The 16,870-nt window shown below is 50.2% G+C and overlaps 1 protein-coding gene across 1 annotated transcript; it reads left to right on the top strand.

Moving 5' to 3' along the window:
* Nucleotides 1–879: 879 nt before the first annotated feature.
* TMEM88B (transmembrane protein 88B) lies at nucleotides 880–7,527 on the top strand. The gene is made up of 2 exons (XM_051637194.1): nucleotides 880–2,295; nucleotides 5,724–7,527. The coding sequence occupies exons 1-2, from the start codon at nucleotides 2,026–2,028 to the stop codon at nucleotides 5,991–5,993; spliced, it is 540 nt and encodes a 179-aa protein (XP_051493154.1). The 5' UTR covers nucleotides 880–2,025; the 3' UTR covers nucleotides 5,994–7,527.
* Nucleotides 7,528–16,870: the final 9,343 nt, after the last annotated feature.

The raw sequence follows: 16,870 nt of genomic DNA, 5'->3' as shown, positions 1-16,870 counted from the left end.
CCTGCTGCCCAAGGGAGAGTAATTGCTTCCTAGATTTCACACTTCTTTTCCCTGCCCTCCTCCTTCCAAGGCAGCTGAGTTTGATACAGACAGATGTTGACTTTAATCTGTGCTACAAATTAATATTTGCTTTTCTTTACCAGCATATTCCTTCTGGACCAAATCAGGATACAGGCTGCTGGCAATGCTGGCACTCTCCCCTTCTCTTGGCAGGTCAATTCTTTTTTTGTTCTTCACTGTTCTGTGACAGAACTTAACAGAAAGAGCAAATAATAACAAACAAACCAGGTGGGGATGGTGAGAGAGCTGCAGCTCAGAAACGAAGAGTCTGCAGGATGAAGTGTGTGCACATGGATGTGAACACCCTTGATTCATATACACAAACAGCTCCACAGCAAAGCCATGGGCTGGGATGCAGCTGCCCAGGTCCTCTAGCCCTAGCTTAGCATCTGGTAGAGCTCTTCTGATGGGCCACCAGTAAATGCTTCCTAAGCATGCCTGTCCAAGTCCCTGGAGAAAACTCTCTTTAATTCTGCTCTGCATGTCACTGCAGCTGGTTGGGAAATCAGTAAGGCTGGTAAAGGTACCAAAACACCCAACAACAGCAGGGGAGTGGGCACCCCAAATGTACAACTTTCAACAAAAGGGTTGAATGGAGGACAGCTAGTCCTCACTGGGTTATAACATCACTTTACATTTAGCCTTGTATGAACCTCATTTTTCTGATAACTTTTTTCTAGGGCAGAAGTTTGTGAGAGAAACAGCATCAAGTGCAACACAGGACTCTTGGATTCCTTCCCTGCCTGTGCCATGGTCAGCTCTGCCTTCTGGTAAGACCTGTGCTACCTCACTTTCCTCTGGACTTAAGGAAGTTTTCTCCCTCCTGCAGTATCATGATTGTGCAGATATGAATGTCTCTGAAATGTGCAGATAACACCGAAATTCTGAAGTAACATCACTTTTATAAGGCAGATTAAATACTTTATAATTGCTCTGCCTTTACTACAAGAATACCAATATGTTCTGCAAACAAAACCAGTGTTGACTGCAGAGAGCCAGAAGGTGTCTGAGGTATATAGTGATTATTATAAATTTCTCTGAGGTTTTTAATTTAGAGACAAAATGTAGGAGATTAATCAGAGGCAGAATAATTACAATTGAAAAGGGGCTGTCTTGCCCTGGGAAGGTATGGTTTGAGTGTGGCTCTTGGGTGCTGTGTGCTAAATCACTGGAGTGGTGAGGCAGATGTAAAGGATTGGCCAGCACAGGAGGCAGCTTCAGAGTCTCGGTGAACAGCAGCGATGCACAGCTCGGAGAGCCAGCTGGGAGAGGGAGACACTGCCCGTGGCTGAGTGCCTGTGGCTGCAGGCAGCTGAGAGCAGGGGAACCACACACTGCTCCAGCCTTTGCTTCCAGCTCTGCAAGGTGTGGGCAAGGACTCCAGCAAGGCAGGGGGTGGAGAAACCTCTGCAGTTCATTATCTTCACCGGGTACTTCATCTGGATGAGAGCTGAGCAGGAATATTTGCTTGGGTTCAGGGTAAAGAGCATGGAAAGATGGTTTGAAGTCAAGGAGCTGTCTGGAAGTGCCTAAGCCTGATAACCTTACAAACAGCAGTGCTTAAAAGTGGAGCAGGATACTAAAGCCAGGTGCTCTCTGGGACCAAGCAGCCTATCAAAGCTAAGACAGCAACTGTTTGGGATCTCTTGGGATCATAATCCTAGGAAGAACAACCACAATTTCAGGAGTACTATGGATTCAAAAGCAAAATAATAGCTATTGCTAAACTTGCAGCAGCCACATCTACTTTGAAACTGAGCTTGGGATACTACTGGAAAACATTCTGAAAGGAAACAACCTGTGGGCTTTCCTTGCTTGCTCCAGTGTGACCTCTGGTTAAATGTTCTGCTCCATGTGTGGAAGAGTCAGGAAAAGCCTCTGCAAGTGACTTTCCAGGTCTGTTGCCACAAGCGAATAAACCATTTTGGATAAGAGCTTGAGTTGATTAGCAACCTAGTTGGAAGAATGTCTGGCCAGGACACTGAGGACTTTGGAGCAGAAAACCTCTCAGATAAGTCTCGGATGCTTCCCAGCCTCCCACCCTATGACATGGATGACCAGCTCCTTCCCAGAGAGCCACGGAGTGCCGGGTGCTGCCTGGCATGGACCCTCCTGGTAGTCACCATGAACTCCTTGGTCTTCTTCATGAATTTGCTCTTGATGTTTGTTATCTTCACCATTGTGCTGCTTCCTACCATTGTGGTGGTTTACTTTGGCTTCCAGTGCCACTCTCAGGTAGGTGAGCCTTGCTGCCTTTGCCTGCTGACAGCCCCTGCAGGGCACAACCATCCCTAAGGGTTTTATTTTAGCCCATGGGGAGCAGAGGCTGGAAAGGCAAGGCTAGATGCCCTGAGCTTTGGCTTTGTTTTCAGAAGGGATGTGTCTAGATACATTTTTTTTCACAGGGGAGGGTGTGTGTGCACAGACTGGGCTGGCAAGAGCAGGTTTAGGGGCATTCATGCTGACCCCCAGGCTCTTGGCTGTACAAGGCTGGTGGTCATGAGAACAGATAATGAGCTGGACACATTTTTACCCCTCCCTTCTTCCAGTACTGCAGGAAATGGAAGCTTCATTGGGCAATAAAATTGTATTTCCATGAAAATAACAAGCAGCTGTGACAGGTCAGGTGAATACACTGCCTGGCTTGGCAGAGCTGCTGTTTGCATTTTAATGTCACAATATTTCTCATTTTCCTGTGACCTCTATTACCAAGAGCTGCCAACCTGAACTCCCCTGTAATTCATGCAAGTCCTACACGGGCTCTGACAGGGCTTGTTTCTTCCCATTTCAGTAAGCCCTCTACAGTGTTTGTCATATTTGATCTGCCTAATGACTAATTATAAAACTAGTAAAGTCTAACAGAATATGTAACCCCCTACTTATGCCAGTCTAACACCCAGATGTGTTCCCAAATGCTTCTCACACCAGCAAGTGAGCTTGCTTTGTCAGTAAGGGCTCTGGCTGTGTTGCTCCAGGTGGTTCCTGGCCTCTGGATTTCGTTGTTTTATTACTTACAAATATTTCTTCTTGGTCTATTTCTATAAATATTTTTTTAATCACTTAGACTTAGCCTGGATGTGAGAAAGCAGTTCTCTTGTTTTCCTCACAAGCAGTAAATGTTACACCTGCTCAACATGGCTTCTCCTGCTGATTATCCTAAGTTGGAAGAGCTCTTTTACCTCCTACTTTAGGGAAAAACCCCACACACTGTAGCACCTTCTCCCAGCAGGGAGAATTGACTCAAAATATAGATGCTATTGGTGTCCCCATTCCACAGGACCTGAACTAGAGGGAAGATTATTCAAATCTTCTCAAACAGATCTATTTACTTGGGAAATACTGAAAGAAGAAAGGTTTTCCCCTTCTTTTTAATGAAAATTGAGCTTCCAATCTAATCACCCAAGTGTGTGGGACCTCTGCCTGAGGGAGCAGATCCTAGCAGGGATGGTAGGACAGGATCCAACCATGCAGCAACAGTCAGCCATTTGCCCAGTTTAACCCAGTAAGGCTCTGCTGACTTCTCTGGAGCTGTGCAGGGGCATAGCTGTGAAGGTGTCACTACACCCTGAAGGAGGAGATGCCCTCTCTGCCTCACTGAAAGGTAAAACCAGGTTTCCCAGGTTTAAAATGTCACTGGGCTCTGAGAGAAATGCTTCTTTGGCAGCACTTTTAGTACCAGTGCCATTTACTCTGAGGAGCTGTGGGGCTGTGGTGAAGGTGCTCATTCTGTAGCTGGAATCTCAGTTTGCTCACTTGAAGCCTCTAAGCTCTGGGACACAACAGCATGTTGGCTGCAAGGATTTATAGCTTTGACTGGGGAATGTGCTTTAACTTTCCAACAAAGCCTCTGCATTGTATTATTCAGCTGACGTCCCGTAGCTGCCTGTCTCAAAGCTCCCTGGCAAAGGGACTGTGCTGTTATTGTTTTCTCAGGACTGATGTATTTGCTGGTCTGAGGATTTTGGCTTTGATTTTTATTGCCTCGAAATGATGACATCTCATAGCTGCTGTTACTGAAAAGCCTTTCCTGATCCTGCAAACTAATGAACAGGGAGACATCTGTCAAGGGAATTGTTTTGTAGAACAGGGCAGACACAAATGCTGCTGCTAGTTGGAGTGAAGCACAGTTCATTGAGAGATCACATACCTCTGGGCCAGGCAATTCCCACTGGGGCTCTGACACCTCCTGGAAATGTTTTAGGGTGAAGAGGGAGGCTCTGGGGGGTCTAGAGAGAGCAACAGTGGCTCAGGGGGGTCCTGATCTACCTGAAAAGTCATGAAACCCTTCTTCACTGTGGGTTCCAACACTTTTCCTTTTACAGTCCATGGCTGTTGGGATTTTTGCATACAAAGGGGCAAGTGTGTAGAATGACTTCTGGTTTATTGAAGAGTAACCATCATGAGAAATAATCTAATCAATTCTCCTTGGGAAAAGTGCAGTGGGGGCCGTTGCCTTGGTAAAATGGCTGGTCTGTCTCCACAAGTGCAGTGTGGATGCAGATTCTGTGAGGCATGAGGCTTTCAGAGCAGGTTTAATAGGAGATTGCCTGTAAAGCCCATCAGTCAATTCTTCCTGTGATCTGAGACTGGTCCTTGAAAGCCATAAATATTCCAATACTTCAGTACTTCAAATTGGACCCAAAACTCTGCTCAACCTTTACCTTGGAAAGTCTCAGGTTCTCCTTTGCACACACAGGGCTCTCCAGTCAAGGGCTTTGAAGAGATGCAAAAGGTTTTTGAGTGCAGCCAAGTACACCTGAGGTGGGAGCACCATGTTACTCTCAGCCTCAAGCATTTGTCTTTAGCAGGCAGAGTGAGGGATGGCAGCAATGCAGCTTGACAAGAACAGTTCTTTGTCTCTGGGCTACTGCTTTTCAGTGCCTTCCTAGTAGCCAATTTCTGCACTGCAGATCCATTAGATGGATTTATTTTATTATTATTTTTTTTAGTATGATGAGCTGTGTTTTGAAAAGGGAAGCCAGCTCAGGGACACGAGGTTTGCCTGTAGCATTTGTTAATGGAGAACAGCGGAGTGGCTTGATTCAGATCTCCTGCTGCCAGGATGAAAGGAGGGCTTGAAATCCCACTCAGCCAGGACCAGTTGGTGTGCTGGATGCTTTGCAGCACCACGGGGTGAAGGAGCTTTCCTGGCAGATTTTGCAGTGCAAAGAGATACTGGGAGGTAGGAGTGAGCACAGTGTGTACACAGAGACAGGACACAGAGGGGGCTGTTCCAGGGCAGGACTCTGGAGAGCCTCCAGCCAGCGGGTCGCTAAGGGATGACCAACCTCTCTGCAGAATCTCACATCTTGCTGTATTTTATTTACTTTGTTCTGCTTCCCAGTCTGTTGTGCCACCCACATCCACGTAGCAGCAGGAAGCCTTTTGATTTGATTTCTCCCTGTCAAATGCTGAGCTGTGCTATTCTGATGACTTAATCAAGACGAGGGTTTCCTGCTTCAGGCTCAGTGTCCAGTGCCCTGGTCTCACAGTGACGCTGGAATAATTGCAAGCTTGATTAAAATGTGCTGTCAGTCACACAGCATAGCCTGAAGGCAAGGGGTCTGTCTTTCTGGGAAAGCACCAGGAACTCCAGGGTCCTTTGGTCACCCCTCCTACCCACCACCAGCTCTGTGACAAGCTCTGTCTCACTCTTCCCACAGGTGCTGCATTCATCCGCTCGCTACTGCAAAAGCATCTTGGATGACAACAGCTCCTCTGCCCTCATTATCCTCGGCTTCGTCATCATGTCCCCTCTCATTGTGGTGGCCATGGCCACCTACTGCAGCCTGGCCAGGCGCCTGCGCCTCCTCATGTGCTTCCAGCCCTGCAGCAGGGCTGTGTACAAGGGGGTGAAGTGGCGCTGGTACGAGGAGGGAGGCCTGTGCAGCTGTGCCCAGGGGTGCAACACTCAGGTCAAGGCCTGGGTGTGAGCTTGCAGCACCACGAGGCACCCACCCACCCAGCACCCCTCTTCTCCCTGCCCTTTCCCTCCCCACCATCACCCCCCTGAATCACCACCCTGAGGTCCCTGCGTGGTACCTAGATGTGAGAGGAAGGGAGATCCCCTGATCAGCCGCCTCCTGCAGCTTTGTGTGTAGGTGGACAGGATTCTGCCCACCAGGGAGATACAGAAAACACAAGTCCTTGACAGTAAAGACAATATTCAGCCCTGAAAAGAATAGGGAGTTTCCCAGTGTCTGTTCCCATCACTGTTCCCAGGCTTGGCAGCATGTTCTGCCTCACGTGGGACAGAGTTCCTATGTAGGACATTGAAGGGTGGTGGGAGCAGCTGCTGCTTTTGCTCCAAGCCTCAGAGAGGTCTCTTTGGGCAAGGCAGCCTTTGGTGGAGCATCCAGCCAAGAGGAAGCAGCTGTGGTTTTCCCAAGTGTCGGACTGCCAGTGCTTCTAACCTCTCACAAAGGTGTCTGTGGGTCACTGCCTCTGCCATGTTTGGGATCCACCCCTTTCCTACACATGAGGTACTCTCCCCCTATTTAGCAATCCCTCTTTCCCATCTCTAGACCAGTGCTTATGCTCCTTGTGCTCTTCCTGAGTCAGGTCACTGGGTTGGCTGTGGCAACAAATGCTGAGCTTTGGGTCTCTTCCCTGCCAGCTGCTCTGAAATACTCTTGTCTGGTAATGGTTGATAGGTATTAACCAGCAACTAGCTCCTTGTCCTTTATGTTGTGGTCAGGTTGTTTTTTCCTGGGGATACATCTGCAGAGTGGATGTGAGAAGGGGTGGCAGGGGGGGCAAAGCATGGCAGGTCGATGCATGATTCCCTCCTTTCAAATCACTCTGGGGCTCTGGTGTTCAGTCCGTGGGGTCCGTGTGCTAGCTCCCTGCAAGCTGTGTGCTCCCACTGCCTCTTGTTCCCCCACCTCCCAAATACAACCTTTTTAAGTGTTATGTGTAAATAAAGATGGTGCCAAATCTCCACTGAGGGAGTTTCTCTCTGCTCTGTCTCAAAGCTCTGGCAGCCTCACTAACCCACGTGGTGCCTGGTGGACCACAGCACATACCACTGTAAGTCATTGGTTTCAGCTTCTTTCCTTTAAGCCAGAGGCTTCTTCCTTCCATAAAATGATGACTATTCCAAAGCTCCAAGGAGGAAAAGTTCCTTTTCTGTAAATCCTATGAAGCTGACAGTTGAAGTGCATGGCAAAGGCACTACTTCTACATTCCCACTTCACCAGATAGAGCTGGATTAGCTGATTATCTCCTAGCAACAAACACATAAAACAAGATGAGGGTGACACTTGCCTCTTTGTGGCTTCCTAGGGAATCTTGCAGGCTATTGTCCACAGTGTTTACAAATACCACCTTCTAAAAGGTCCCCAAAACACTAAATTTCCTGTCTCTGGTTTGTTCTTTATTAAAACTAAAGATCCAGGCTCAAATAAACGTTATTGACTTTCCTGTGTCCTGCAGCTCATCTGATAGATGTGCCCTCCTGCCTGGGGCCACCTCCTGCTGTGGCTGCCCCCCTGGGGTGGCAGGAGTGGCTTTGCTCCACCTGCTGTGGTTCCACAAGGTGCTCTGGCAGGAGGCTGCAGTGCATTTGCACCTGTACAGGGACAGAATCCTGGGGGGTGGCTGTGTTCCCCATTTGTTGTACTTGCAGATGTGCTTGGAATATGGTGGGAAAGACATACATGGGAGGGAAAATGTTTGGAGAAGGCTGCTCTGGATCCACAGGGCTAATAAAGCAGTCCTTCTCCAACTAGTTCTTTTAATAAAGAGCCAACTTAGAGCACATGATCATCTCATGTTGTGCCTCAGCCTGTGAGAAGTGAAGCATCCATTGAAGAAAAATGGCATTTGCTCACACTGCCAGCTCTGTTTGTTCCTTCTGCTTCCTCCCTACTCCTCTGCCCCCAGTCCCTGTCTCATCTGGGAGAGTGAAAAGGAGAGGAACAGCCCTGAGTGTGTGACAGGGCTGAGGAAAAACACAAGTTGTGTTTCATGAGAAGGAGATCTCGTGCTTCAGGATAACAAGGTTTTGCCTGCAGGCAGTGTTTGCTGGCTGGGTACAGACGTTTGATAGGAGCTGTTATTCCTTTTGCTCACCTGTCATCTCATCCAACTGCTTTTATAAGGAAAACATTCTTAAACCTGCCTGTGGTGCAAGTATTGTAGTGAACCATTCCCACGCCTGCCTCTGCAGAAGAAATCAAGTGTTACTGGCAATAACCTTCCTAATAAAACAAACATTTATTGAATTTGGTGGTTTACTTTGCAGAGAGTTTTAATAACAAAGAGGAAATGATGAATTCACCTGGAAGCACACTTCTTCTCTGCAGCAGAACAGACCTCCTGCCAGGGAGTTCAGGCTGTACCCCAGGGGTGTCCTGGCATGGGCAGGGAGCACAACAATGCATCACAACCCTGGCTCTGCTGTGAACCTGGTTTGATCCTAAATTTCCTGAAGAGAGTACAGAGACAGCCTTAATATCCTCAGCCTTGGATCAAATCCAGAGGGCAGCTGTGCCAGCCTGCCTTCCTGCTGTGCCAGGCAGGGACTGTGCCCACAGATGTTGGGGGAAAGGGGCTGCCAAGCCAGGCCTGCCCCTTCCAACTCTCAGACAGCTTTGTGCTGTCAGCCCCAACCCAGCACAGAGTTCAGAGCACAGCTCTGCTTGGCAAGGTCCTGGAGGAGGACAGAAAGAAATTGATTTGAAGTTTCGAAGCCCAACTATGTATGGATTTAATTTCCCTGCAACATCTTCTCCATGATGCAAAGCCATGGCACTAGCCTGGCACTGAGGTACCTTAGAAGACATTTCCACCCAACAAGGCTTTAGTTGGTGCAAGGTTTATTTGTGCTTCCCTGCTCCTTTCTCATCACCAAATGGTTCCGATCCAAAGCTGGTGAAATCACTAGAACAATACCATGTCCCAGTGGGGTTTAATCATGACTTAGTCTGTCACACCAGTGCCAGTCCAGCCTTACTGTGACACCAGTTCCCTGCCTATCTTCATTTGACAGCTGAAGCCTCTGAGTCCAGCAGAAATTCTAGCTGAAATGTTTAAGACATTTCTCAGGTCTTTCAGCAGGATTTTGGTCCTCTGATACCTCCAGTTATTGGAGCCCTCAGCTGGGGGCAGTGCAAATAAGAGCCATCTGTCAAGTTAACTGAAAGCAGGAAGATCTTTCAGAGCCAAGGACAACATGGCATTTATTGGAAGGATGCTGAATTCCTCCTTGGAGGGGAAGCGAGCAAAGGAAGCTGGAACCTGCTGCACAGACCATGGGAGGAAGCTGAGTGCAGACTGTGCCATCCCAGGGGAGGGCCACGGCTGCCTGGTCACCCCCCTGAGCCAGGCTGAAGACTGAGCATCCTACCTGCTCCCAAGGGATGCTCTGTCAGCACTGGGAACGGTACAGGCAGCAAGTCTGGTTGGGAGAATGATCCCAGTTACAGCCATGCAGCGAGGAGCAGGGACTGGGGCTCTGGATTTGTTCCTGGGACAGTTCCTCCCCCACCCTGGGCACAGTGGGAAGCCAACTCGATGTGAATAAGAAGCACCCACACCCAGAGGGGCTCTGGTTCTTCCTAAGAGTCTCTTGCAAAGTGCTCTTAGGGCTGGTTGTTGCTCTCCTTCACACCACAGGCACTTTAATGCTTCATTTTCTGTGCATAACTCCCTAGGCTGATTTGGCAGGGGCCTGCATGGTAACACAATTCCAGTGACATACGTGCTGGACAATGTCTTTTGCTCGCTGTCTTGGTGTTGCTAACTGCTCAAGTGTAACTTGAATGTCTTCAGGGAAATTTCCATTGTCCTCTCTCGCCTCCCTTCCCTCTCACTCAGTCACTGATGATTGTTTCCAGCTCTTGCTGGAAAATTTGATTACAATGAATGGAAGCAATTAAAGAAAGAATAATCGGGGAGTGCCAGCCAGGGGCTTCTTCCCTCATTCCAGCTGATTCCCAGCTGATCTTCCTGGGATTTCAGTGCTGGCAGAATGTCAGTCCTGTCCTGGGAAAACTCCCCTGCACTTCCCTGGGATGCTACCTGTGAGCTGTGCAAATGAAAGGGACAAAGGAGAGAATGAAAGCAGCAGTTGGACCCAGGTTTCTGCTACATCGGTGTCCCCACCTACATCAAACCAGTCCCTCACAGCAAAAATGCCCCCACTTTCTCCCCACCCCAGCTTCAGATTAGGTACAATAATCTGAGCCACAAAACCTGCTGCTGGACCTGAGCAGCCACGCTCTAGAGGAGCAGGAGCTGTGGTTTTGTGAGCTGCTGCACCAGCTGTGGGGCCAGCAGGCAGGACTGGCCCCTCAGGACCATGGTGTTCCTTGGGTTCACCTCTGGAAGTGCATCCCTGAGCCGGCCTCTGTTTTTTTGCTCCCCTTTTGGCTGTCATCTCCCAGAATGTCATTTCCCCTAGTTCCATACACGGTTTGCCAGTGCGGGGTGCAGTTGGTGCGGGTGTTCTGCTGTGTGCCCGGGCCTCCAGATGGTGCTGTGGGGCTGAGCCTGGATCCTGCGGGTGCCCCCTGCTCCACCCAGGCTGGGGTGGGACCTTCAGCTCCGGGACAGCCACACCTGGACACGCTGCTGTTTGTCACCTGTAGCTACAGCCAGCACCGCGGGTGCCGGGCAGGCGACACAACAGGTGGCTGCCCAGTGTTTTCTGTCCCGGCGGGGCACCCAGAAAGCCATGGAATGGCCAGGGGGGTGGCAGTGGCAGGGGGCACACAGGCTGGATCCGTGTCCTGGCTCCTCAGCACTGCCATCTTGCAGGAGCTCCTGTCACCCACGGGGCTGGATCCCTTGTGAGCAGGCAAGGCCACTGCTGGCTAACACCATCTGTCACTGGGGTTTGGGCCAGATCTGCTCCTGTTCAGCTGGTGAAGGCTGAAAAATGCCAAGGGGGAGGGAGGATATGGTGGATGGTATGATTCCATGGTCTATTACGGAAACTAGTGTCATTTCCCAAAAGAAAACTCAAGGGGATCAGTGTGTCCTGGCACAATGGGTGCGTTTTTCTGTGGCTGCCAGCAGGCACCTCCCAAGCCAGTGGTCATTGCTTCCCCTTTGGCCTTACCCTGACCACTTCCTCCTGCTGGACAGAGACTTGGCTCCCACGGAGCTGGGCTGCTGGTGGGAATAACCATCCTGCTGAGCAGGGGCAGCAGGAGGGCTGGGGGCTGCCATCATTCCCACCCCAAAGAGCCATGCAGAGGCAGCCTGGGCAGTGCTCCCAGCTTGTGCGGTGGCAGCCCGGGGATCTCCACCCCATTCTCCAGGCCCTGACTCTCAGTGGGAAAAATAGGGACATTTATTGGAGCAACAAAAGAGCCACTTTTCATGAGACGAGCCACAAACTGTCCACGCTGGATGCTCAGTGCTGCAAGGGTTGCTGCTGCTCCTCACGGCCTTGCTTTGCATTTACTCTGCCAGTGCATGAGTTCATGGAAACGCTGGTGGTTGACGTGGGCAAGCAGGACAGCCGGGATGTGTCAGAGCCAGGCCCTGCTGTGGGTGGGTGCTCCTGAGTGCCAGAAGCAGTTCAGCCCCAGCCAGAAGCAATTCAGCCCCAGGCAGCTCTCTGAGCCAGCTCCTGTCCAGCCACACAGTGAAGGGGTGTGAGGAACAGAGGAACCAGGACCATGGCTGGGACGACGAGGGACATTCAGCATCTCCACTGGTTACACCAAGTGCAGTGCAATCCAACCCTGTGCTCCAGGAACACTGGTTTACTAGTAGAGCTGCCCAGGGGACCTGTCCTTGGATTCCTTCCCTGAACCCAGGCCTAACAACTCCTCCTTCCTGAGCCAACGGCAAGGAGGAGCAAAAGGAGAGTTACTCAGGACATTCCCTGCACGCAGATGACTGAGAGTTGCTGAAAGGGGCTCTGGCCCTCACAGAGCATCCTGACTTGGAGTTGCCTGTTGGGCTGTGCCAGCGGGTGAGCACGTCAGGAGCTGCAGCCACAGCTGCCCCCGCAGGCAGCCTGTGTTTCACAAGGCGCTGGCTCCGTCTGGAACTCGGTGGCAGCCCGGACGTGATGCTGAACAGGAAGGTTAATTCCTCCTCCTCACCTGAGAGCGCTGTTCCCCCCCTGCTCTTCAGCAGCAGGGCTAATAAACCCACATGCTAAAATGGCTGTTTTGTCAACACTTTTTAATCTGCGTGGCACGGAGCAGGAGGCTGCTGAAGCTTGTTGGAGCCTTTGTGGAGTGTTGCAATCCCAGTAACGTTGTTGTGGCTGTTCTGCCCGTCGGCACAGGCTGGCAGCTAATGTGACCACCTGTGCAAGGGGATCATCACAACTTCCCAGCCCCTGCACCCGTCTTGCCTCTCTCCTGTGGGTGTAAAGGAGTGAGAACCTGCCTAAGGAGGATGGTTTTAGATAACTGCAATGAGAACGTGCCAGACCCAACTTGGGAACTAAAAGGGCAGGTGGCCAAGAGTGTGGAGGGAGCTGGCTCTGAGTCCCGTGTCTGCAGGAGAGAACATGAGAATGCAGTTGACTCTGGTGGGTGTCACTATGAAAGCAATCAGCACTTGGGATCTGATGTTCTTAAAAGCCTTGCTGCATGTCAGCCACTCAGCAAACCCCTGGCATCTCCAGGGCCTGAGACTGAGCAGAGCAGAGTTCAAGGCTGTGGAGGATTTCCCACAGCCTGTGGGACCCTTTTAGTACCAGCACAGGAGACAGACATTTGGGGAGGAGGAAGGGGAAGCAGAGCTGGCCTTTTTATTTTCCTGTGGTGTTTCAGCAGATACTTGTCAGGCCCTAGAAACCTGGGGCTTTGACCTACTGGCCCAAATTATCCTTCTTGGTATTTTGGGGGGAGCTGAAAAGCCATTCCCAGCTCTTTCAGGTGCTGGAGATTGTTTTGACATCCTCTCTCTGGGCTGCTTTGTAAGACAGGACATCTCTGCCTGGATGATGTTGTTCCACTGTCAGCACAACTGATGGGCTCAGCATCACAGAGGCCAAACAAACCATCCTGGGAAGGACTTCTGGGCCAAGCCAGGAGATCCTGACATGCTTCTGCCCCCTGAGATTTGGTGGGCAGCCCTCCAGCAGGTATAAAGCAGACAGGATGTGCAGGGCTGGACCTGGTTTTCAATGGTTTGTGTGAACCTCAGGGAGAGATAAGGAGCAAAGCAAAAATATTCCCAAACAAACCAGCCAGGAAACCAACGGTGCTGTCTTGTTTGCTTCTCTGCTTTCAGATGCTGCCAGTTTCACTCTTGCCTGCTTTCATTGTTTCTCAAGTAGTACATAGTAGAGAGCTAAGGAAACCAAGCCCTAGACCCTCAACAGATGAGTAGCAGTAAAAATAGCAGCCAGGGGAGCAGACTTCCTCCCAGCCATGAGCCTCTTGCTGCTGAAAGCCAAGAATATCTGCTTTGCTCCTGAAAAGTCCTCCTGACTCCTTCAGCAGCTTCCCCTCAGTGCTCTGGGCTGTTTCAGCACCAGTGGTGATGCAAGGCTGGGGGGCTGCTTAGCACATTTTGGGAAGACCTGCAGAGCCAGTGTTCCAGGGCAGGCTGTCCATGGCCCATTCCCACAGACATCAGCAGATCTCCAGAAGTGAAACCTTGTCAGCCATCCCGGATCCCTCAGCCCTCCTCCATCATCTGCAAAAGCCACGTCTTGAGATGTAAACAGGGTCCCTCCACTCACACAGTTCTCTCTGTGTTGAAGGAACAAGTGATAGCTGAGTCCAGCTGGGAAATAAAGGTCCTTATCTCCTGCCATGAGCTCAGCCATGCAGCTCAGGCAGGGATGGGCTTTCCAGCCAGAGCCTCAAGCTTTGCCACAACAGCACATGGGAAGGAGGAAGAGATCCAACCAGTTTTCTGCAGACTGCTCTGATAGCTCTTCTTTCACCTTGGAGATGGCTTTCCTTTCTCACACTGCCTTTCCCCTTGTGAGGTCCTGACAGGGAGGCTGGAATTGTGTCAGCTTTTGGGGACAGATGCTTTTACAAAGACCACTTTTCTTGCAGGCACCAGCTGCCCTTCCCACTGCTGCTTCCCAGAGTTGTCACGTCATTTGCTGCTGCTCCCTGGCTCCATCTCAGCCACCAGCACCAGGCAAGCACTCTGCTTGTGATATTCTGGCATTTGCTTTCTAGTCACAACTGGACACACAAATCCTTAGAAATCCAGAGGGGGGAGAAAAAAAACAAAACAGTACAGTGAGGAAATCAATTGGTCAGAGTTCTTGAGCCCACAAGAGGTTTTTAGTGCAAGTGTCAGGGCAAAGAGTTCCTTCAGCCTTCTGAGTTAGTTCTGATCAATAATGCAATCCTCCACATCCCACCTAACCAGAGGGAGCAGGGGCAGGACAGAAAAGCCTTTTCCCCAGTTGCAATTAAGGATGTCATGGAGTTGAATAAGGGTGTGGAGAACTTTGTTCTTTCTCTTTGGTTTGTTCTCAGCAGCTGGGCATGGCTCTGTGCCTGCCCATCCATGGCTAGACCATTCCTCTTTGCACCTGGAAAATCTGGGTTCTGGGAGAATTGCAGAATTCTTGTGGCTGGACCTCACCTCAGCTCCTTGGTTTCTCTGATCAAGGGCCTTTTGCTGAGGGGGCTTTTTGGTGCTTGCCTTGATTGTTTAACTCCTTGTTGCTCCTTGCCATCATTTTAGCCACACAAATCTGGTGGCCAAAGGGTGTGATGCACCTTGGGGGTTGTCTCATCAAGGTAGCAGCCATGGAGAGCAGAATTTGTTATTATATGTGAGCTAGAAAGTACTGTTTGGGATTTTTTTGTAGTACAAATGTTGTAGCAGCAGAATTCCCTCGTTTTGAGTGCTTTGAAATCAGCAGAAAAGGCAGAGTTGCTGCAGCAGCAGGTGCTGTGGCCTGGGAAGGGTGCTGGGGTGGGTGCTGGCAGTGCACTGGCCATCAGCCTGCAGAGAGCAACTCCACTTCCAGAAGAAGGAAACACCTGTCTAGGGCAAGAAAGAAACATCCTGAACCATTTCACAGGAAAAAAAAACAGATCCCCTTTCTTGTCCCAGGATTACAAGGATGTAAGAGAACAACCCAGCCTGAGGCTCCCTCAGAGAGCAGAGGTTGTTCTCCTGTGTAGCTGCCTGGACCCCAGGGCAGCAGCTGCTCAGGACAGATGCACCATCTCACTGTCACTGCTGCTGGACATGGCCCTCCAGAAAAACCCCGTGAACATTCTGGAGACAAAAAAATATTCCCTCCATAGCCTGGCCAAGTGTTCCTCTGGCACAAGACACTTCCATGAGGTCACTGTTGGAGTTCCTCCCTCTGTCTAGATCATTCATAACCAGAAATGAAGAACTTCCTCTCAGGGTTGGGACCCCTCATGTGCAGGTTGCCTTGCCATGGTCTGCCATGGGACACATCCATCTGGGCATCCTCTTCACCATGTCTATGTGTGCTGCAGAAGGATTTGGGACACATGACATAGGCTCAGTCTCCAGCTTTCATGCTCCTTCCAAAAGTGCAACACAGGAAAGTCTTGTCATCACTGATTAACGAGCAGTTGTAACAAGAAAGAGCCCAGGATCACTGCACTGAGAGTCTGCTTTGTGATCTGAAATCAGAGAATCAGAGAATTGTTAAGGTTGGAAGGGACCTTAAAGATCACTTAGTTCCAACCCCCCTGCTGTGAGCAGGGACCAATACTATTAGACCAGGTTGCACAAAACCTCATCCAACCTGGCCTTAAAACCCTCCTGAAAGATGTTGGATTCCAGGGAAACAAACTAAAGGCCATTTTTATTATTTTTTTCCAATTTCCCAGCTCCATTCTGTGTCTGCTTTTCTTGCCTACCCCTCTGTGACACCTCTCCATCCTGTTCCATGCATCTTCTCCATTCCAGAGAAGCTTGCCATGGCCTCTCAAGAGCTTGTCAGTCAGAGAGCTGAGGAAGGAGGCAGAGCACGTGGAGAGAGGAGCTCAGCCTGGCTGCTGAGTGGGGCAGCAGCAGTTCCCTGACAGGTGCCAGGAAGTGGTGCAGAGGCAGCAAAAGCCCCACGTGGGGAGACCCCTGCTAAACAGGATCTGCCAGACTTCCTCCACCCTGCAGACATGCAGGGCAGGATCCCAGCAGCCTGACTTGACCAGAGCCTCCCTGCTGCTTCTCCTGAGCAGCGGGAACAGCACTGGGATTGCTGAGGGGGCATCCCAGGGATGACTGCCTCCCTGTCTCCTGCCCTCTGTCCCACCCATCTGGTACACAGCTTTGCTTTGCCCTCATCTTTCGAGAGCTGGGAGTGACTGTGGAGCTGGTAAGTATGACTTCATTTCTCACTTGGTTCAGTGCTGCAGCTGGGGAGGAAAAGCTGGAATTGCAAATGTTCACAATTTCTGTAAAGACCAGGATTTGAGCACAAGCATCTATAGCAAAGCAGGTCTGTGCCAGTGAGTGCTCAACTGTTTCTCTGTTGCTGTTTCTGATACGTTATCTGCCAGCAGAGCTTTGGGGCATTTGCTGTTAAACTTGACTACGTGCAAGATCTAATTATAGATGTAAGGGGTGTAACTAGGGCTGGATAATCCTACCAATATAAAAAACTAAACTGGAAAGCCCTGGAAATGTAAATAAATGACTGGGTCTGCTGAGTGAGAGCAGCCAGCTTGGCAAAGTCCTCCACTGCCAGGGATCATAATCCTAGTGCTAGTTCTTCCAGTTATCTGTGTTTATGTGATGTGTGCTCAAGGGTTTACAAGCTCCCCAGCATCACCAGAAAACTGGTGAATAATGACAATTATCCTCTGCCCTTCATTTTTTATAACAGTTTGTAGTGAGAGGACAAGGGGTCATGGATTAAAACTGGAGGAGGGGA

The sequence above is a fragment of the Apus apus genome, chromosome 20 (genome assembly GCF_020740795.1).
Source record: "Apus apus isolate bApuApu2 chromosome 20, bApuApu2.pri.cur, whole genome shotgun sequence".
NCBI lineage: Eukaryota > Metazoa > Chordata > Aves > Apodiformes > Apodidae > Apus > Apus apus.
Note: the sequence above shows the minus strand (reverse complement) of the source record. Positions and strands in the feature narration are given on the sequence as shown.